At 38.6% G+C, this 23312-nt stretch overlaps 2 protein-coding genes across 2 annotated transcripts in view; one reads left to right on the top strand and one right to left on the bottom strand.

The window, feature by feature from the left end:
* Positions 1-21705, bottom strand: part of LOC110829864 (uncharacterized) — a 28199-nt gene extending 6494 nt beyond the window's left edge. The window contains exons 1-13 of the mRNA XM_087356767.1: positions 21599-21705; positions 15805-15952; positions 15099-15258; positions 13719-13968; positions 11796-11906; positions 10306-10411; positions 9458-9606; positions 7233-7380; positions 6383-6542; positions 5790-6039; positions 4556-4666; positions 3113-3218; positions 2396-2546 (exon numbers count right to left, since the gene is read on the bottom strand). Of these exons, the coding sequence (XP_087212893.1) occupies positions 2396-2546; positions 3113-3218; positions 4556-4666; positions 5790-6039; positions 6383-6542; positions 7233-7380; positions 9458-9606; positions 10306-10411; positions 11796-11906; positions 13719-13968; positions 15099-15258; positions 15805-15952; positions 21599-21673 (1925 nt within the window). The 5' untranslated portion in view covers positions 21674-21705. The remainder of the gene's footprint in view (positions 1-2395; positions 2547-3112; positions 3219-4555; positions 4667-5789; positions 6040-6382; positions 6543-7232; positions 7381-9457; positions 9607-10305; positions 10412-11795; positions 11907-13718; positions 13969-15098; positions 15259-15804; positions 15953-21598) is intronic.
* Positions 1-23312, top strand: part of LOC110829861 (uncharacterized) — a 297508-nt gene that overhangs the window by 55969 nt on the left and 218227 nt on the right. The gene's annotated exons all lie outside the window — the stretch shown is intronic.

Here is a 23312-nt window from a genome sequence, read left to right as displayed (position 1 = left end):
CACACAAAATACTTATATGAGACTAATAGTTCCAAACCTATGTCATAATTAAATGAGACTTACATGTAAATATAATAAATATGGCTTTTGCTTGTTATGTAATTATGATTCAATCCATAAATTTAATACAAAATATCCACACGCGAAGATTTTATTCAGGTGCTAATTATGCCAGAGAGTTGTTCTCCAAAACCATAAAAAACATTTGCACAGTGTATAAGGATATATTTCATTATTGAATCGGCTAATTGATAAATGTTTAGTTAAACACGTTTGGTTCTTAACGTACCAAGAGACCGTTCTGGTGTCCCTGCGGCTGCGTAGTGCGTCTCCGTCAGCAGAAAACTAGGAACAGTTTTAAATATGCCACATCAGTGAACCACAAGAACACCGCCTTCGTTATGCACATACACTGTACATTGCGAATCCTTCACAAAATGCACTTATACACGCGAACCTCATCAGACATTGAAGCTAAGACTGTTTTGTCACTCCCGTTTATACAGCAGCGTAAAGAAAGTTCCTGTTAGAAACAGAAAGTTGTCTGGGATCTAGCCTAAGACAGCAGATGCCTCGGCGTAATGTAGAGAGTGCAAGCGTCATGTTCGTAAGCGCATTTGAGTAACAGCAGCACGTGGCTGGAACTCTTAAGCGTTTTAGTGTGATTGGCTGAAGTTCGAAACATATCATTGTCCCACTGTTAAATCTACTAAATTGTACGTGTGAAAAAGATGCAACAAAAATTCATATAACGACCCTGATGATGGAGGCAATAGTTTCCTCTAAAACGTCGGTAAATATCTACCGGATTTCGCGGTCTAACATCCCAGAAGATGAACATCTTCATGCAAAAATCATGTTAATTTGTTTCACCGAATTTTGTTAGCAGACGCGTGTACCTTTTTGAGTGAGTTGCAAAGCATAAAATTTCCAGTCGTAATTGTTTCCGATTTCATACGGATTTGGAATGTCATGTGGTGAAACATGATTTGATCTTTCTCTTTCAGTCCATTGCACTACGACAGCAGGTGGTACGGCGTTGACTTTCTCTTCTGTTTTTCGGGATCCGCAGATCCTTTCACTTTTTTTTTTTTAGAATAATTAATGTAAGACAACTTAATTATTATTTCTTGCAATGTAAATCAAAAAATGCTTAAGTCGACTGGGTGCGTTTTTAGACGAGATTTTTTTTTCGCAGTACGGAGTGTCCTGACCAGCTTTCGTAATACTTTAATGCTAGAAAATTGTGTTACTTTCGATATATATCTACCTTGTATTTGTGGCTGAAGTTCACATATTCCAAGCACGTGGGTGCGGTCTTACGTGGGGAACTGTAGGAATTCAAATGCTGTGCGTTTTCCAGAAATTCCGTTTAGTGGCGTTTATTACAGAACATTTTCTTTCATGCAATAACAGAGCGCCTTTTACGAGGATATTTCGATAAATTCTTCAAGGGAAAGAAAGAGGTTTAAAGGTTTCATTAGGTTATGTACTTCCTTTACTCGAATAATTTAAAGAATGAACATCGGGCAAGGACAAGGGGCAAATACGAATTAATTTCTGAAAAAGGGAATCAACAATGCATGCACTACACTGCATATTAATATTGTTAAAAGGCTGATTACCCGTAAAATATTAGGCAGCTGTGGATGAAGGTAAAAATTGTCTCTTCTTCTAGTTCGTGGGGCATGAAAAGGTGTTTCAAATAATAACTATAGGCCTGTGAGCAGAAAAATTAGTCAGTAGACTACAACAAACACCTGTAATTTTTAACAAGGAGGACAGAATGTTGTAAACATGTTCTATTAATGCCCTTAATTTTGGTTCGGAGCTACGTAAATGCATTGTCTATTAATTCTACTCTGCCTGCCCGTCTATATTGTCCCGATTCAATCCCTCTGAAGGTGATATTCGAAGCGTATAAATTATGAAGCTTCTTGTTATACCACTTTATCCATTACTAACATAGAAGTCTGCTGAAGAAGAATAAATAATGTAGAATGTTTGGTAGCTATGTTGCTGTCGGATTGTCAACGTTGTCCCAAACTGGTATGAAACATATATACTGACAAGAGCATGAAAGGACAATCTTATGGGTTTTAATGGCTTTAAGCTAATTTTACGTACACACACACACAGTGCCTTAATTAAAACCTCATAGTTTCTGCAGTGCGGCTGAAGTACAGAGACTCCGTTAATTTTGGGTTAATGATATACGAAATAACTTGCGTGAGTGAAATTATTTGCTTCAATTGCAGCTTTTATTTATCTTACTTAATATATTGCAGAATAAGGAAACCAACAAGGAACTGCTGAATGTACACCCATTTTAATTAAAATTGCACATCTGTAAGAAACCTCTGAGCAGATGTGTAGGCATATTAAATCACTGCACTAATCAATAGAGAGTTGTCTGAACGAGCCGTCAAACCCAAATATCTCTTCACTATTGATTCCTGTACCGATCCGTTTAGATTCGTCGGACTTGAATTTGTCCTGATCCAGTAACCAGCGCCTGTAGGTTTTCATGTGATTCTTCCAAGAAGCTGAGGGAATGAGAAAATATTGATGTAATACAAGGAGACCACAATGTTTTTAATTCTGTGAAGTCAAGAAGTTTAAAATTTACCTCATACGTTAAACTTTCAAGTTCGTAACTTTTTGTTAATGCCAGGGTTTTTTCAAAACTTTATAAACCTTCAATCTATAACAGATTTTATCTTCTCACAGTTATATTTAGCAAAATTAAAGACAATGCACCAATTTTCTTGAATAATATTTTATAAATGAAGTTGATGGTGACTGAATGACAGGTGAAATATGTTGAAAAATACGGACTCCAGCGAAATATTGCCTGCAGTGAACACCAGACCAGTGACAGTAAATGGAAGGTTACAATAGTATGATCACCACACGACAGGATGCTGCAGTACAAGTTCATCTACACGTGTATTTTCTGCAGATTCTGAGTTACAAATGGTGCGCATAAGAATGCTTCAAACCAGAGGCAGTTAAACACAGCTCTTCTACACTGACAATAAGACTAGTTCAACGCTGTAATTCAGTTACGGTATTTCTGGTGTTACTTCCAGTGTAAATTAAAGTAACTTACATTGCATTTCAGCAAATGGTCCTGCGTCACCGCCGTATTCATTAGGAAGGATTTTCTTTGGAACATATTCGTACAGTGTTTCATTGCCTTTAGAATGGATGTGAATCTGTGAAGTTCACAGATAGACATACGAATTAAAAACTCTTACGGAATCCCAGAGAAGTGAGGTTCTCACGGTGACCATATGAAGATGTTTTCCGGGATGTTGCGTCAGGTAGTCTTTTAGGTATTTACGGGCATTTCAAAGGAACTTGCTCCTTATGACGGAGGCAGTCAGATTCTCTTAAACCTCGGACAGTATTTACTAGACCAGTGGTATTCAACCTGGGGTACGCGAAGACATCTTAGGGGGTACGTGAAATTTAAAAAAAAACATTATTTTGTGATAAACACTGAATAATCAGTAATGTAATTTATTTAATTTATTTTTAATGTAGATTATATACTATGTACAACTTGAATTATACACCAACAACTTTGGGGGTACAAAGTTAAAGAGAAATTATATCTGGGGGTACGCTAACAAAAAAGGTTGAATAACACTGTACTAGACTATGCGGTGAAACTTTTAAGAAGAAAGTCATCTTCAATCCCAGAGAAATATTATGAAATTCAATTATAAATTTGTATGCGTTAGTTGACTCTTAAGTTTCATAAGAAGTTTAGATATAGTACGCGGAGAATATCTGTTGTTATATTTTACACACGAACTAGGCCTTGGTACAGAGCGAATGAGTGAATAAAGAGCTATGTACAGAAAGAGTTGGTATTGAAATTGAACATGTGGAAGCTGTTTCAGATAGATATTCTGACGTTGGTGACGATGCAGTGTTGATATCTTCTGAGTTGACGACATGCAGACTTGTAGATACAAACCAACATTTCAGACCTTCAGGGCTAAAACGTGGGTATCTACCTGCAAGTCAACACGGATTTACGCCTCAGATCAAAATCGGCATATCGAAATTGCGTTCTATGATTTACTCTTGTGTTCCGTAACACTTATTTTTCAGTTTCCGTCGTTACGTTCCGTCATACGAAACAAGATACTGATGAAGCCGTGAAACACAAAGATGACTTGTCTTTTGACATGTTGTGCTGTTTAAGTCTAATAGACATTTCCTGATGTCTTAGAGGAGCTTGTTGCCTCTGTAATCAGGGTTGTGTGCAGCATCCAGAAAACAGTCATCTTCGTAGTCATCACCTTGAGAACCTGTAATCTCATATGAAATATCTAGGTCATTCACGCCACAAATCTAGATCAGTCTCTTGGGTTAAGTAACCTGAATATGAGAGAGTGGTTAAGGATATGGCATGGTTTTGATGTTAGCGGTGTTGACTGATCTGAGTTTATTACGAGAAAATAACATAACTGCTTGAAGATATCAGAAGTCAGTAATGCCTAGCAAGTTTCTGAGATTAACGTACAAGGTAGTTACTTACCCGACCGAATAATTTAGGGCTAAATATAACCTTTGCAATTCCCATAATAAATTCCATGTATTTTGGACTGCCGATGATGTGAATTGAGGTGATTTGTTCCCTAAAACTTTTCTGAAAATATTAATACATGTTAATATTAAAGAATTACAACTACTTACAAAAATAAAACACAGAAAATATGGTCCTAGGACTATAATTTCTTACGATTTCGATGTCATTCAAGTATAAATAATTTATTTGCATTCAGTGAACAAAATAAACATCTGCATTGGAGGTCGTATTTTGGTATTTTATACTTTAATATTCGAAATCCCTATACGGAGTTTGATAACGTTTTGTACACTATCTAAAAGGAAAGTTAAAGAAATTAATTCAAAGGTGGAAAAATCTCAGCTACATTTATGAAATATTATTTGAACAACGGTATTCATGAAAAGAGGGGCAGGTAAATCTACTGAAACAAACATAAAGACATAAACAGATAAAATTCGGGGCATACTTGATGTTTTTTGGTGGAGTGTAAACTCACTGCGCATAAATTGGCTTAATATCTTGAGTTCTGCCGGTGTCAGTTATTTAATATCTTTGACAGGCTTCATTATATGGATTATGAGTTTCTTAAAATAGAAAACGAGGAAAGAAAGAAATCGATCATAACTTGATTATTTAGTATTAGTGTGATACATCAACAGCCAGAAGGCCAATTCCAGAGAAGAAAACAAGAACACAATAATAAGCCTAGAAAGGAGACGATACGTAATCGTGGCTGTCGATTCTAACTATAGTGTAAATACAGCTTCTGAAAAACTGTTGCTCTTTGTAGTATAAGATACTTTATATTTATAATTCTGTCCGAGTCAAAGAAGAAAAGTTTAGAAGATTTCTGTCTTCTGGGTTATTGCGCTGTGTAGTCTGGTCGATGTTAACCAACGTTTCAGAGGTCATACTGCCTCCGTCATCGCCCTGATGACGGAGGCAGTATGACCTCTGAAACGTTGGTTAACATCGACCAGACTACACAGCGCAATAACCCAGAAGACAGAAATCTTCATACTCACCGCTGTGAGAACCTCAAGTCTTACAAGAAAAGTTTAGATGGCAACAAAGAATTAAACAGTTTAAAACTCAAATAGCCTACACCAGTTTCGTCGTCATCATCAGCCTGTTCAAGTTAAATTATGCTCGCGCCTTAATTCTTAGTAAAAAGTTAGTTCTGCAAAAAGCAGTATCTTACCTTGTGATACTCCATAGCCTTCTTTGCCATAGGAATTGTAAACTTTGCCAAGAATCCCGTACTGAAGTTTGTTAAGTCCGCGATGTATACAGAAGATAGACAGACGTCTTCGCACCTCCTTACGTCATGGAATAGGAGCCCCAGCTTACAGAAGTCCGCCATGTTAAACTTGGAGGGATCCTGATGTACCGGTCCAACTATGGTCACCCGACTGTATTCTTGCGTGAGACTCGGCAGAGGAACTACAAACCTAAAACCGGATATTTGAAAGTTCGTTAAGAAAACTTGACTGAAGAAACTTCCTCTTCTCCATAGTTTTGGGATAACGGAGACAAGTTATTACTGGATTAAACATATACAGAACTGACCTTTTTGTTACTGTGTGCAGATAGTTTGTTAGTATGAGAAAAAAATCTTGGGATGACGAAAACTGTGGCAATGATAGAACGTGTAAAAATATCCGAAGGTTAGAAATTACATAATCAGGAGGTTAATAATTTTTACTCTTGACATATTGTTTGCGTCTGCAATGACCCTACATTATTGAATTTATTATTATTATTACTCTTAATGCGAGACTGAGTTAAACTTACACAGTACTAGTGATGTTCTCGAACCAGTCTCCAGCAGGGTCTCTCTCTGTAAGCATGTCGGGCATGATGTTCTTGAACGAGTAGTACATGTCCAGACAGGCCTTCGTAAGCTCCAAACTGTTCTTGCAGCCAATTATCCAATGTTCCAGCCTGTAATCTTCTGTTAACATTCGTTAAAGTTAAACATATACCTATTCAGAAAGTAGTGAAGATTAGTGACAGTGTGGAGGTACGACTCTAGAAACTCTGAACCTCTGCACCGGATTTGATGTTTGTGAACTGGCAACATTTATTTCTCTGCTATGTTCATCTTCGGCGGCTATACATTTTTATAATTTAATGCCTTCACGATCGTGATTCGATTTACGTAAGAGACATTATTATTTTCTTTTCGTCATCGCTAACCGGATTTGTCTCTCAGACTTCAATCTAATTGGTACCTAGAGCTCTTTCACTGGAGACAAATAGGTCGGAGCTTGAAGCTAACTATTCACCCCATTAAAGGAGTTGGGGCGCACGACACAAAAGATGCGATGTAGTGATCACACACTCTTTCATATCTGTGCGGTCCCGTGCGAGGCCGGCAGCAGGTAAAGGTTTCAGGGAGGAGCGCATGAGAAGAGACAGGAATAGGAAGGAGGGGTTGGAGGCAACTCCCCCCCCCCCCCCCCCCGCAATTGGGATTTTCGTACAAAGAGAGCAAGGTCGGAGCCCCTAGTACATTTGCAAGTATTTATTACAAGGTAACCTGCTTAGTGTAGAGATTCTTGCGCAACACTCACAAGAATTCGTAAAGGAGAATGAGTGTGGGGAGGTTAACTGGTGGTTGAGGTCGTACACATTCTCTTACCACATTCGCTTGGCAGATGAGGCTGCTGTTCCAGCCATTCTTTCAGAACTCTCACTGCTTCCTTGAGGCTATCCTTGTTCAGGCCAATTTCTGCCAAGACCGCCTGCTTTGTTTTCTCGTCAAGTGGTGGCAGAGCCATGTCGCACAACTAGGAAAAATACGTGACATATAAATATATTATATAACAATTCCGTCCAAGTGATTTTCGTGAAAGTGAGTTGTTCTCTTGCAATCGCTGCAAGGAAAGAGGAAGAACGCATTCGTGTACAATTTTTGGTATTAAACCGTGTCTTTCCTTCGCCCATGACGTCTGCTTGTTTCCCAGATAACATACGTGTATTGTGTTGTAAGTACGACGGTTTTCTGAAGACAGTACAGTAACAGGATGTTACTAGCGCAGTCACTACCGTTTGATCGAAATCGGTCCCTTGAGCTGTTCTTTGAAGCCAAAGAAACATGACAGTAGGAGAGAAGGCAGTGCAAATATGAGATGGGCCTGGCAATATATCATACCGACGTCCGTCGTCCCTACAGATGCTTCACTCTACCATAATTTGTGGGAAACAAAGTTCTCGCTTATAAAATTTGACTTATGCGTATTATGCATTTTTTTACGGTATTATACAAGAAATTGTTGATGTGCTGTGCCGTGTCAAAATTATTTTCTGCATCTTCTTTTCTTAATACAGTTGTGAATGATATAGGTACGAACTAATTATTTTAAGCCTAATAGTGAGGTATGTAATTAATTGGCTACTGAAAGCAACGTTACGACCCTCTAAATTCTTGTGACCGTAAGCGTTAGGACCTGAAAAACGTCAGTAATTTTGCGAACAATACGAGGTACGTTAGTATTTCCCTATCTCGTATTTACAACTGATGTATTTGAGTGTTTTATCCAGTAAAATTTATTTTAGGAAGTCGAGAGAAATATCTGAAGTCACTTACTTTCCTCGTTTATTCCTTCAGCTTCCACCTGTCCGCACTCCTTCCACTATACGACTAAATTTCATGCGCTACATGCCTGCCTGCCTGCCTGCCTGCCAGCATGCCCTTTAGTATGTCCTTGAGTGACTGGTTTGATGATTAATTTATCAGCTTTGCCCTCGAAACTATCGTAGCAGATAAAAACCAATACCCCTTAAGGTAATCAATGTATTACAGCAACGTCACTAAGGTATATTGTATGTGGTGTCGTAATGTGTGTACGAGGAGCATACAGAAATCCTAGCGTTATGTAAGGTTTTTACACGTTTCTCTATACATTTGCCGACCACGTCTACACTTTTCTTTATTTTTGCTGGTGTTTAATAAGTCCAGTTGTTACATAATTTTCGAAGCAACCTGAAAACCTTAACTCCATGGGGTGGAGTCCTGTACAAACTGAGAGTCGCTTAACTAGTTAAAAAGAATCCAGTTCACCCCCTTAAGACGCCTATGAATATTATGCACCTATTAAAGCTTAGTTATCTGCAGGATAACAAATATTTATTTCTCATCTCTTCCGCGCTGGGTATCTCACCATCTCGTCTTCTTTAACTTGACTCTCGTCATATGCCGAGAAGAATACAAATCACAGAGCTTTTCATTATGCATTTTTTATAGCCTCCTGAAACTTCATCCCTTTTCGTTTGAAATAGCAAACTGTTTTTAAAGTATAATTTTTGGTACTTACACAAACAGTGCTCATTACTTTAGCCGACCCGTTCAACAGTTGCCGTACATGAAAAATATTCAATGTACTAAGTGCTTAACAAATTGTACGGAAGTTGTGTTGTGCATGTGATAAAATAAGTGTAGGCACAATTCTTATGGTTGAACGGAGTATGTAATATTACGGTTACAGTTTTTCTGAGCTAATGAATGAAGACAATTGGACATTATTTGATAGAATCACATATTTATTGAGGAACCAGACACCATATCATCAGCTAGATTTCTGTAAACATACTGTCACCTACTAACCTATTATCATGCAACTATTTGACTGTTTATTCATTGTTTTTGATAACTTTACATATGTATATCTGTTGTGGGAAATGTCTGTATAAATTATGAATAGCATTTTTCCCACAAGCTATCAGTTGCAGCAACGTACTTTACAGTAAGTATGTGAAAAGTACATTGCACTTGGTGCAAAAGGTGACTACGTTTTCATTTTTACTGTTGGCATTCCTCGAAGTAGGCACACTTCCTAATGCCAGGATAATCTTCAGCTGGTGTTAATCCACATCAAGTTTCCTAAACGATCCTTCAAATCCTAACAGGTCGCTGCTTCTGGGAGATTCGCCAGGTCTCTTAGATTCATCGGAGTTATGTTTCTCACGCTCCAAAAGCATGTCGTTGTAACTTTCCATCTTTTTCGTCCAGCGACCTGAAACGTAATTCATAAATTGTTATTGAGTGATTAGAGATAACTTATATTGGTCTGCGCAGATTATTGGTTATGAGCGTTAATTCCACGCTTTAAATTTTTAAGGGCGGAGTGCTAAATTTACTTTTTTTCCGGACAAATTAACGTAAGGAGTTAAATATCAATTTAATCAAAATTATGATAATGGTACTAAAATTACAGTACTACTATTGCCACTCCTGATACTGCATCTGCCACACTACCCCTAGTAATATTGACGGCGGCGACGACGACAAGAACAATAATATTTTATTTAAACTTGTTACTGTTTTATTAAGCATCACGTCATGAAGACGTAAGTTGCAGTTGAGGTATTGCTCCACGCATTCTTAACCTCGGAACTGGTTGGATTGCGTGTTGTATAGGCTACTCAACTTGAACAATAAATGGGAGGCACAGCAACTACGTACCTGCCGGTAGCACGACGTGGAAATTTCTTAAGGTTCTGAATTCTACACCGCTATAATAAAAATCAACCACCTTTCCTGGTAGTGTAATAATTAGCGTGGCCTATATAGTGATAATTATATTAACACGCCCCTTTGAAATGTGTTATCATTAAGTGTTATTTTCGTGATCAAGATATTTCATAACGTTATAACAAAAATCATGCATTCTCAAGATGTTTAAGTACGTATAATTTAGTTTTGTGTATCATACCCCAGTTTTCTGCTATGGAGCCAGCTTCACCGCCGAATTCCGTAGGAAGACAGCTCTTTGGCACCTGCTCATGAAGAGTTGTCAGATTGTTGCCATGGATTTGTATCTGTATTGTATAAATACATGGAATTTGTAAATAATTACAGCATTATGAACGTCTGTGTACAGTCTACATCATTATACCCTCCTCATTCTCTTCAGGTATATATATTGTTTTAGAAACGTATATTTATAATACTTAACATATTACCTAAATCTGACATTGATTTGAAACTTCCTTGATTAAGTCATTTAATTATTTATTTTAAAACCAATTTTAAATATGTAAAATCTAAAACTTCTTGACGATGGTGAAGAGTCAATTGAATAAAAATTTACTTGGATATTATCCATCGTCTAGTAATAAAACGTAAAACGACGTTTCGGAGATGAGACTCTATCTCCGTCTTCAGGTTCCCACTCAGTTGGGCCCACTAGATAGAGCTAATCCCTATCTCCGGTCCGGAGATAGGGAAGTAAATTTTTATTCAATTTAAATATGTAGTTTAAAAGTAAAATGTAGTGTTTATCAATACATTTGAGGGACTAATTGTAGAAAACGTAGATATAGAAAGTATAAGCATGTCAAATTGTCTCTTCAGCAGAAGTCTTTGTGTAATTGTATAAACATTCTGTGCGAACGGGTTAAATAAAACTTATTCTCCATTTGCAAAATTGACGGTTGAGTCATTATCATCCACGTCTCACATACTCCTTCTCCACGATTAATCTGTGTGTAATCACATTCTGTATCCTCCAAGTCGTCGCTCTTTGGTCCATCCTCACAGCATTCTGTGCACATGGGCGTTGTGGTTGAGCATGCTCGCGGTACCGGCTTCTTACTTTTATCTCACTGAAGATCGAGGATTGCTGTAGCTGTGAACGGATTTCTGATTCCCACCTTGCAATCTGATAAGGAATTTTACATTGCGGGTACAAAATAGCTAATTATTTTAGTTTTCCTCGGCGGTTGATGACGATGCTGGTTTTCTGAGTTGTAACGCGATGTAATCGTTTTGTAGATTATAACCAACTTTTCATCTCCATTATCGGGGCACAAGACTACTCGAAGTCACAACCCAGTAGATCATAACAAACTTTGATGCTGAAAATTTACTAATGCGTGTGAACTCTTGTAGGTGGAGGCATGACTGTGTACTAACATGTCAGTGAGTAGAGAGTGATTATCAAACTTTTGAGCGTGTGAATGTCATGTAAGAGAGGGATGAGACGGTAGAACAGAGAAGAATATTGCCAGATCACCGAACTATGCATTATTTAATATATCGCTTACCAGGTATAAGATATTTTGGTTGACTTCGTAAATTCTAGAGCAGTGCGCAACACGCCTGTAGCCTATTTGTGGCGGGAGAAGCAAAACAAATAACATTGTTTCCACTCTCCCATTCATTGAGAAAAATTTGAAGAGATATAATATATAGTATACTTACTCGGCTTACAATTTTGGCTCTAAGTGCAACTTTCAACATTGCAATTAGAGTGTCGGCAAATGGCGGTGCATTCAAAATGTGTATTGCCTTAACGCGAACATTGCATCCACCCTGAAAAAGACAAACAGGAAAAACATTGGTAAATGTTGTCATGTATGTCTTCTGTTACACGGTTCAGTTTCACGACGTTGACGTGAGATGTGGCTGCATCTGTTGATGCCGTCTTATACGGCAATTAGGCTGGGTTCTTATGACTGCTTTATATAAACTTCGGTGTTCATTAACAGGTGGATATTTCCTGAGCAGCTTATCGGCTACGAAACAATAAGAAACTAGCCGATAAGCTGCTCAGGAAATATCCACCTGTTAATGAACACCGAAGTTTATATACAGCAGTCATAAGAACCCGTGACTGGCGCCTGATATCATAAGGCAACATAATGCACTGAAGCTGGCACTTCCTGTTAAAGCATGACCATTACCATTTCAGTTTCAAGAAAGGGAAACTAGAAATTTTAAAGACAAAATACAAACCAGTGCACATGAATTTCGTGTACAACAGTTGTCCAGTACCGAACGGAGAAGCCAGCGTCTCACGTGCAGCTGCTGTACCTGATACAAATCAGAGAACACGTCCATACGGACTGTTTCGTACGAAGGAAGATTCTAGAAATTCGGTGAACCAACCAATGAGCCATGAGTAATTACGGGTTTTAAATGTGTATTGGTAGACTGACTGATTTTTGGAATAAACATAGATTAATATATAACCATAAGTGGATCATTCATTTCCAGCTCTCATGCCTCCCAATACAACTTGAACTCTACATGTCACTCTAATTTGTCCAGCTACAGTAAACGCGAATAATATTTACCAAATTCAAATTTCCATAATATCGCCGTCGATAAAGTATATCCCACTTTATAATATGTTGAAATTAATTTATTTAGAGAATCTGGCATCTACAACTGTGTGCTGTAGCTATATTTATTATTACCATTTGCGCAGCATTAATTTTCGTGTTTTATATTCGACAAATTTGGTATTTCCTGTTATTTTTATATTATCACTTATAATTTAAACATTCCTAAATCAGAATTCTGTTATTATAAACGTTATTTTACACTCAACTCCCACATACGTATATATGTTTCTTGGCAAATCACAGTTCATAATGGACTTCTTACGTTAAAGTTAACTGAAACATTTTATACCATCCTTCATCAGTGGGACGAATTTTCAGGAAGTCCGGAACTTTTTCATGTCAGTTTATTTGTATTATATCATTGTGTGAAGTTATATGTTAGACATTGTCGATTGCCATGTGTATTTAACATATACGTAATAGATATGATGGAAGAGTCTTTGTTTCAAACTCCTGAAAATAATTTTAGAATCGGGATGGACTCCGAGCAAAAGGTACGTTAGTAACCTACGAAAATCTTTGAAAAATATGGCCATATGTAAAGAGGCATTGACCTTCTTACGCAGAGACAAACACAGCGGTGTTTTCTGGAGAAGCCTAAGGTTCTAACTCCATTGCAAGGTTAACCAGTCTCGAATTTTAAGCAATTCATTAGACAATATTTATTTTATACCTTCGGAAATTTCAGTAAGGGGCAGTTTATATCGTGTGCAGCATGTGATTATTACTTAATTAAATCTTGTTAAAAAATTTACGTTCATAATGAGTAAGTCTATTCTTATTTTAGAGAATACTCAGTGATGTGGAGTTAACAAACGAACTATTGTATTTGGAAAAGTATTTTTTTACAATTAAACATAAAATAACCCTGTTGAAATTTGTGCTTTCTCAGTGTCACCATGGTTGAGTGCATTTTGTGTCTGTATTAGAATTGCGTTCACTTCACTTAACATATATTAACATTATTATTCACATATATCATATTTACTGTACTTACAATTCCACATAATTCAAATTTCTTGATCAACGGAATGGTAATTTTTGTGACATGTGCCAGAGTGTAGTTCAAAAGATCCACTATAAAGATTTCCGACATACAATAATCCTCGCTTATTCTAATCTCCAGCCCCATTTGGCGTAGTTTACAGAAGTCCAGGGGATCAAAGTCTTTGGTATTACTCGTTAGCAGTCCGAATAAAATGACCCGGTCACAGTCTGGTGTCAGTTGAGGCATGGGGACAGAGTAGCTGCAAAGAAACGAGTTAATTCATATCAGTTGGTAAAACAGTTAAAACCCAAAGCCTAACGTCAATAAAACTACCACCTAACATCGCGGTTGATTGATTAGACCGCGTTCTTCTTATTATTGAGGTCCCGGGTTCAAATCCCGGCGCCTAGACCGACTAACTTGAGTGAGGTTTATGTGGTCTTCTTCTGTATCTCCATTCGAGGCTATATATTCTGACCTACTGACGTCATTAAATAAAACCACAAATAAAATTTGTTGTTTTTGTTGTTTTGTATGGGTGTTAAACTTTGTTCGTCACCGAAAGGGGGAAATATAAAATTAGAATGTTTGTAAAGAAAGTAATAAGGTGAATATTTGGACCTAGAAGGGAAATAAAGGCAAGATGGAGAAAGTTTACACATTGATGAAAATCGCGGACTGTACTGTTTACACCAAATATTGCTAGGAGGGTTAAATCAAGGATGATTTTGGCGGTTAATGTAGTACACGGGTGGCAGACCTGAAAGGAAGGGCTCACTTTGGAGACCTATGCGTAGATTGGAGGGCAACTGGATATATTAGAATGAATCATTTAATGGTATGCTAGGAGGGTGTGTACTGGGTTTATCTGGCGCAGGATATGGACCGATGTCGGATTTTTGAGAATTATTATTACACAAGGTTGGTTGCGTTTTAAAAAATTGACCCCCCCCCCCCCCCCCCCGAGGAGCTCCGAAAGGAGCGTTCTGCTCTAGTTCCATAAAATGCCGGAGATTTCTTTATTTAGATGAGCGACAGTTAGGTTCTCAGAATGGCCCCTGCATCATGGAATTTGTCAGTTATGAATACGTGCCCGAATTACTGCTAATAATGGCAAAATACGTACGTAAAGTAATGCCAGATCTGTTTGTACAATGATATTATTAGCTGAAGACGGAAATAGAGCTCAACATTCCAAACGTCAATGATATATTTATTATAATTAAGACAATGGGCAATCCCCAAATTCATATTTGCACAACGTGCACTATGACAGCGTATTTGAGCGAAAGAAACAGATGGTAGAGAATTGTATCATTTCAGCACTTCCACTTAATACGCAGTTACAAGCAAGCGTATCCGAGACTCTTGTGCATGATAATTACTTACCAAACCTTCTTTGCAGATTTGAACCAATCTGCGTTTGTATCCCAGCCTGTCATTATCTCAGGTACGGTTGTCCTCACTGTGTAGTACAGGTCCAACGATTTTTTCACCTTCTCCATACTGTTCTTGCATCTGATTAGCCAGCGCTCGAGTCTTGCATCATCTGCAAAGATGTAATCCCAAATAAGGCAGATGATCTTTTAACATTTGTTGCGTTTTATGGCAGTCTAGTCGTCCGTGGTTCATATAATTTGTAGAAATATTTAGTGCAATGATATATGCGTAAAGCAAAGAATGGATGCGTAGATGGACGATTGGAAGAATGATCTCAAGGATGAATGTGCCCAAGGTCGATTGAGTTTAAAGATGGGTAGACTAGACTTTTGGATCTGTGTATGAATGAATAAATAAATAAATGAACGGGTGGGTAAATGGATTCAAGGCTGTTCGTCTGGGTGGATTTAATGATGGAGGGTGGTGGATGGACTTAATGAGTGCGTGGATTGATGTATTCATTGGTAGGTTCAGACACAGTGCTCTAAACCACGGCATGCGTTGCAAATAGCGAGAGATTAGCTGGGGTAAAACATGTCGTTTTTTCTATTAATCACGGCAATGACGAGAAATTAGTTGTAACTTGTCGAACAGCGGATTGTGAGTATTATAATGAAATATGGTGTATTATTAAAAGCAGAAATTGAAAACGTACCAATTTCTTTAGGCAGGTGAGGCTGAAGTTCCAGCCACTCCTTCAGCTGTTGAATAGACTCTTTGATTATTTTGCCATTCAGACCAAACACACTCCGTACTTTCTCTCGTACCTCTTTACTTGGAGGCTCCATCACGTCTAGCGACAACTGTATTTGGAGACAAAGATCAAGGTTTTATTATTATAATTATTTGTAATTTTTAATAACTGCCATTAACTCAGGTTTAATTGTCTCGAATGACAGAATGATTAATAATGATTTTGGCTGGGTTCATGTGGCTCAAATAACAAATGCTAGAAATTGCAACTGCACGAAACGGATCTATTCTTCAGAAGTTACGAGTAGTTCAGCTAATCAAATAATCCCGCACCTCTTATGGACTATAAATTCATACCCCCGCCACTCCCAGTCTTACATTGCACGTGGAAGTTGTTTTTACAGGCTACAGAAGAGTTATATAATAGGAAACACACAAGTAAACTATTTATAATACATTTGATTTATTATTCAAGGTGAGGATCAAGGGAAAAACATTTTCACAGCAGTCTGCTAGAACAAGGACATATAGATAAGCAGTCATGTGGGTTGACATTGAATCAGATGTTGTGCCGTCTAGTCTAGTACAGGTGTACCAACTCAGCAAGCACATCTGAAACTTCTGTCAGACTACACGGCACAACATCCAAGGAAACATATTAGTACTCATCACTGCGAGAACCTGATATCTTACCAACATTCAACCGGATATTTAGGAACTGCGTTCCGAGAATGCAGACTGGCTGAAACAACTGTTTAACGGGCATTAATATACCTAACCCGCGAAGGAAATAAGACTGAAGTGTGGTATTTATTTTTATTTCCAGATTCAGGCATTTTGTTGTAAAAGTGGGCGCCAGGACCTATTATAACAGGCAAGGATGAGTGACGGATATGACGTAACGGTGTTCATGTGATTAGTAGGCCTTTGTGATAAATTTAAATGATGCGTCACGGTAGCTGTACAAAACCCCGGTTAGGGGTGCATGTTCTAACAAGATCATAATATAAAGATAGCTTATACTGCTTATTGTCTGCTCTTGATAAGGGCTAAAGTCAGACATCATGTAATTCGTATTAACTTAGCCGGTAGAGGCCTGCGTTTTGAAAATTTGTCGGCCCCGAAGATACAGACAATATGTTCCTCTGAAATGCTGGTAAGAACCGACAAGTTTACACGTCAATACCGCGTCGGGGAATATTCCGACCAAGACAGAGGAACACATGGAAAGTTGAAGAAAACTGTTCTACTCTTCGCCAAGTGTTAAGACTGTCAGACAAAGGAGGAAGAGATGGGCGCGTCGTCTAGCACGCACGGACAGTTAAAAAAACAACTAAATTCTAACAGAGAAAACCACAGCAAAATAATCTCAGGCCGTTTGTAATTAAAATTTTTTTGTAAAGAAATAGAGTGTTAAGTTGTGAACTGTATTCTGCTGGCGGGCTTTTGTGGAAAATGTGATGAACATACGCTCTGGTTCACATGAAACGCGGGACTTTCTTGAATAGGTGCGAGGCTATCAGCATTTCAGGAAGGCCTTTCCACCGTGGACGTACGATTATGATAATGTAACAAATGGATGGTTACGAACATTAATGTGGAACAAACAAAACATGTGATCAGTAGTTTACCTATGACGTCAAAACCCAAGCTGATGATCCCCAATTATATCGTCTACGCTTGGACTTAACCTTGAGAGAAGGATGTTGGATAAAATTGTATTTGAAGTTGGTAACAGTGATACGCTTGGTTAATTAGTACAACCTTGCAACAGTATTCTAACCTCAAAAGGATTAGGCTAAGATATTAATGGCTCAGCTGTATGTATTTCTGTCTGCGTAACATCACTAGCCCTATGAACAGTCAATAACTGAGAGAAGAAGTTCTTCCGCGTATTCAAAATGTTGCGGGAATCTGCAATCATCATTTACCAAGTTACTTCTAGGTTGGTAACCCTTAAATTTGTTTAGACCTCTGTATAAGTCTCTAATGTTATTGTTCTTACTATGTGTTGCAAGCTCATTAATTCTATCTTTGTGAGATTTCACAAACTTTGAAAATGACTGTTCTGAATATAATTATTGAGTGATTTAGGGTGTCTAAGGTACCAGTAATATTATTTGGAGATTATCCTAGTGTCATAAATGTAGTGCATATTTTTAGTTAGTTTTGGAGATGAAACACGAGAAATGGAAGACAAAATATTCCCTCGAGTATTCACTTAAGCACTTCTAACAAAGAACACGCGTAAAAATGATGCGGGACATTTGGAAATACCGAACAATTACGAAGGTTTAGACAACTTGAAGACGCATGTTGTTTCAGTCAGCTTTGTATGTTGTGCGTTGTACTGCGACAGTATTACAGCCAACACGTCTGTACCAATGCCTCTTACCAGTTCTTCAGAACAGAGTAAATGTATTAAGATTTCTGTCTTCTGGGTTGTCACCCTGATGATGGAGGCAGTATGACCTCTGAAACGTTGGTAAACATCGACCAGACTACACAGCGCAACAACACAGAAGACAGAAATCTTCATACTCATCGCCCTGATTATGGAGGCAGTATGACCTCTGAAACGTTGGTAAACATCGACCAGACTACACAGCGCAACAACCCAGAAGACAGAAATCTTCATACTCATCGCCCTGATTATGGAGGCAGTATGACCTCCGAAACGTTGGTAAACATCTACCAGACTACACAGCGCAACAACCCAGAAGACAGAAATCTTCATACTCATCGCCCTGATTATGGAGGCAGTATGACCTCTGAAACGTTGGTAAACATCGACCAGACTACACAGCGCAACAACCCAGAAGACAGAAATCTTCATACTCATCGCCCTGATTATGGAGGCAGTATGACCTCTGAAACGTTGGTAAACATCTACCAGACTACACAGCGCAACAACACAGAAGACAGAAATCTTCATACTCATCGCCCTGATTATGGAGGCAGTATGACCTCTGAAACGTTGGTAAACATCGACCAGACTACACAGCGCAACAACACAGAAGACAGAAATCTTCATACTCATCGCCCTGATTATGGAGGCAGTATGACCTCTGAAACGTTGGTAAACATCGACCAGACTACACAGCGCAACAACCCAGAAGACAGAAATCTTCATACTCATCGCCCTGATTATGGAGGCAGTATGACCTCTGAAACGTTGGTAAACATCTACCAGACTACACAGCGCAACAACACAGAAGACAGAAATCTTCATACTCATCGCCCTGATTATGGAGGCAGTATGACCTCTGAAACGTTGGTAAACATCTACCAGACTACACAGCGCAACAACACAGAAGACAGAAATCTTCATACTCATCGCCCTGATTATGGAGGCAGTATGACCTCCGAAACGTTGGTAAACATCTACCAGACTACACAGCGCAACAACACAGAAGACAGAAATCTTCATACTCATCGCCCTGATTATGGAGGCAGTATGACCTCTGAAACGTTGGTAAACATCTACCAGACTACACAGCGCAACAACCCAGAAGACAGAAATCTTCATACTCATCGCCCTGATTATGGAGGCAGTATGACCTCTGAAACGTTGGTAAACATCTACCAGACTACACAGCGCAACAACACAGAAGACAGAAATCTTCATACTCATCGCCCTGATTATGGAGGCAGTATGACCTCTGAAACGTTGGTAAACATCTACCAGACTACACAGCGCAACAACCCAGAAGACAGAAATCTTCATACTCATCGCCCTGATTATGGAGGCAGTATGACCTCTGAAACGTTGGTAAACATCTACCAGACTACACAGCGCAACAACCCAGAAGACAGAAATCTTCATACTCATCGCCCTGATTATGGAGGCAGTATGACCTCTGAAACGTTGGTAAACATCTACCAGACTATACAGCGCAACAACACAGAAGACAGAAATCTTCATACTCATCGCCCTGATTATGGAGGCAGTATGACCTCTGAAACGTTGGTAAACATCTACCAGACTACACAGCGCAACAACACAGAAGACAGAAATCTTCATACTCATCGCCCTGATTATGGAGGCAGTATGACCTCTGAAACGTTGGTAAACATCTACCAGACTACACAGCGCAACAACCCAGAAGACAGAAATCTTCATACTCATCGCCCTGATTATGGAGGCAGTATGACCTCTGAAACGTTGGTAAACATCTACCAGACTACACAGCGCAACAACACAGAAGACAGAAATCTTCATACTCATCGCCCTGATTATGGAGGCAGTATGACCTCTGAAACGTTGGTAAACATCGACCAGACTACACAGCGCAACAACACAGAAGACAGAAATCTTCATACTCATCGCCCTGATTATGGAGGCAGTATGACCTCTGAAACGTTGGTAAACATCGACCAGACTACACAGCGCAACAACCCAGAAGACAGAAATCTTCATACTCATCGCCCTGATTATGGAGGCAGTATGACCTCTGAAACGTTGGTAAACATCTACCAGACTACACAGCGCAACAACACAGAAGACAGAAATCTTCATACTCATCGCCCTGATTATGGAGGCAGTATGACCTCTGAAACGTTGGTAAACATCTACCAGACTACACAGCGCAACAACACAGAAGACAGAAATCTTCATACTCATCGCCCTGATTATGGAGGCAGTATGACCTCCGAAACGTTGGTAAACATCTACCAGACTACACAGCGCAACAACCCAGAAGACAGAAATCTTCATACTCATCGCCCTGATTATGGAGGCAGTATGACCTCTGAAACGTTGGTAAACATCGACCAGACTACACAGCGCAACAACCCAGAAGACAGAAATCTTCATACTCATCGCCCTGATTATGGAGGCAGTATGACCTCTGAAACGTTGGTAAACATCTACCAGACTACACAGCGCAACAACACAGAAGACAGAAATCTTCATACTCATCGCCCTGATTATGGAGGCAGTATGACCTCTGAAACGTTGGTAAACATCGACCAGACTACACAGCGCAACAACACAGAAGACAGAAATCTTCATACTCATCGCCCTGATTATGGAGGCAGTATGACCTCCGAAACGTTGGTAAACATCGACCAGACTACACAGCGCAACAACACAGAAGACAGAAATCTTCATACTCATCGCCCTGATGACGGAGGCAGTATGGCCTCTGAAACGTTGGTAAACATCGACCAGACTACACAACGCAACAACACAGAATACAGAAATCTTCATACTCATCGCCCTGATTATGGAGGCAGTATGACCTCTGAAACGTTGGTAAACATCTACCAGACTACACAGCGCAACAACACAGAATACAGAAATCTTCATACTCATCGCCCTGATTATGGAGGCAGTATGACCTCCGAAACGTTGGTAAACATCTACCAGACTACACAGCGCAACAACCCAGAAGACAGAAATCTTCATACTCACCGCCCTGATGACGGAGGCAGTATGACCTCTGAAACGTTGGTAAACATCTACCAGACTACACAGCGCAACAACCCAGAAGACAGAAATCTTCATACTCACCGCTGTGAAAACCTCAAATCTTACAGAGTAAATGTATTGACCGGAATGAAAGAGACGCTCTGAAACGATGAATTAAATACATGGACTCCGTTGCGACAACCCAGATAAACCCCTTTAATTGTACGTACTTGATAATAACACAGTTTCTCTGTATGGCAAATAAAGGTCTCTATTAAACCACATCCCTCGCCGTGTGAATTAACTCTATCATTCCACTTCCAGATAAGTTAGAAATACTTACATGTTTATCAGTTACCGTCGTTTCGCAGGTCTTAGTCTTGTTGCCACTACCGACCATCATCGCAGAATGAGGCATCGCAATTGCTAACCGGAATATTTATAGGCTGCCACAGAGCTGTTGGCCTTCATTTAAATATTGTACTAAAATGAACGTGTGTATTCACGATAGTTTTCTGGTTGGTGACACCGTATTGATTTGTAGGAGGGTATCATCTTGAAGGAATAAAATATTACGTCTCAAAATCACACGTATTCTAGGGTTTTTTTAAGCAATACACGTTTGTATGTAATGTTGGCTCACCTTCCTGTGTATGTATCTGTCTATTTATATATGTTACTGCTTTTTCCAATCGAAATTTCTCAAAAGACAACTTAGCTATATATATATATATATATATATATATATATATTAACAAGTTCTTTGGAGTATTCATATTCAGTAAAATTAACATATTTTATTTCGCAGGCCTGTTTCAGTTCGACGCGTTATGCACAATTTTCCTTCTGGATAGAATAGCTCTGTGCACTAAATAAACAGCTGATGTGCTATGTTGTTATACTATTAAAAACTGATAAATGGTATTCTGTTAACGTCGAAATCAGTACAAGTGAATATTTTATAGTTTTGTTCGAAGAGTGTCGTCAACCGTACACACATTTTTTGAGGGCACACAATCGAGATCTATAGAAAAGACTGGAGTCAGTTTTGTCTCCCTTAACTGACTTAGCTTTCTTGAGGGGAAACAGTGTGTTTATGAGATTACGAAGTTGCCTATTTGCGTGTGTTCCTTTTAAGTTTTTGATCAGGTATTGAATTGATTTTCACATGACTTAGTATGAATATTATGCTACTGGAAACCACCCCAACTTCATACATTTTTCCTTCCTACAACATTGGTGTCAGACGCTTGAACTCATAATAAAAAAATAGGTCGACGCTTAATGTGGGATGCTAAACTAATGTATGGCAGTATCTTCAAAAAATGTGTTAACTCTATTAATATGTGTTTTCGGACTAAAACAACATGGACGATGCACGAAATCGTATTTAGCTCTTAAATCGATATCACTAACTAATAAGATTCTCGAATATTTTCTGTCAACATTTTTAATTCGATTTCGTAACAGAGTGGATTTATGACAAGCCCCTCAAAGTAAAACAGAAATGGCGATGACGTATAGGTCTGATAAGTATCAAGAAGTTTTCGGTTTATATTTCTGTGGAAGTTATGGCTTGATCTTACAACATTGGCACTACATCCATCCTACGCCCATTACCACTTCCTACCTATTCCCAGTTTATGTTCAGCAAAAATAACTATTCACTACAAACATCTCATAACCACAATAAAGGTGTTTCTTCTTCATTATGTAGTTTTGAAATGTACCCGATGTTTTTTTACAGACGTACTCTCTTTTGTACGTACAGTTAAGATCTAAACATTGCATAACTCGTACGGATTTATATATCGGTCGAAGTTAAAATTATTGTCAAGACAATTTTCACTGTGCTGGGTCATCATCAGAGTTTGAATGTTTTAGAATATTGTGAAATATATTTGTTGATAGTCTGTGTTATGTGTTGGTCACCCGAAACTTTAGTAGAGGAATCACTACAGATTGGCAGGTGTACAACAAATAAAAACAAAAATACCTCCTCAGATCAGCCACAGAAGGTACAAACGATCTCGAAAAATTTTCTCTTTTGCTACTGT

Source organism: Zootermopsis nevadensis, unplaced genomic scaffold (genome assembly GCF_977971745.1).
Source record: "Zootermopsis nevadensis isolate Lab colony 2312 unplaced genomic scaffold, Znev_1.0 Znev_ptg000027l, whole genome shotgun sequence".
NCBI classification, from domain to species: Eukaryota; Metazoa; Arthropoda; class Insecta; order Blattodea; family Termopsidae; genus Zootermopsis; species Zootermopsis nevadensis.
Note: the sequence above shows the minus strand (reverse complement) of the source record. Positions and strands in the feature narration are given on the sequence as shown.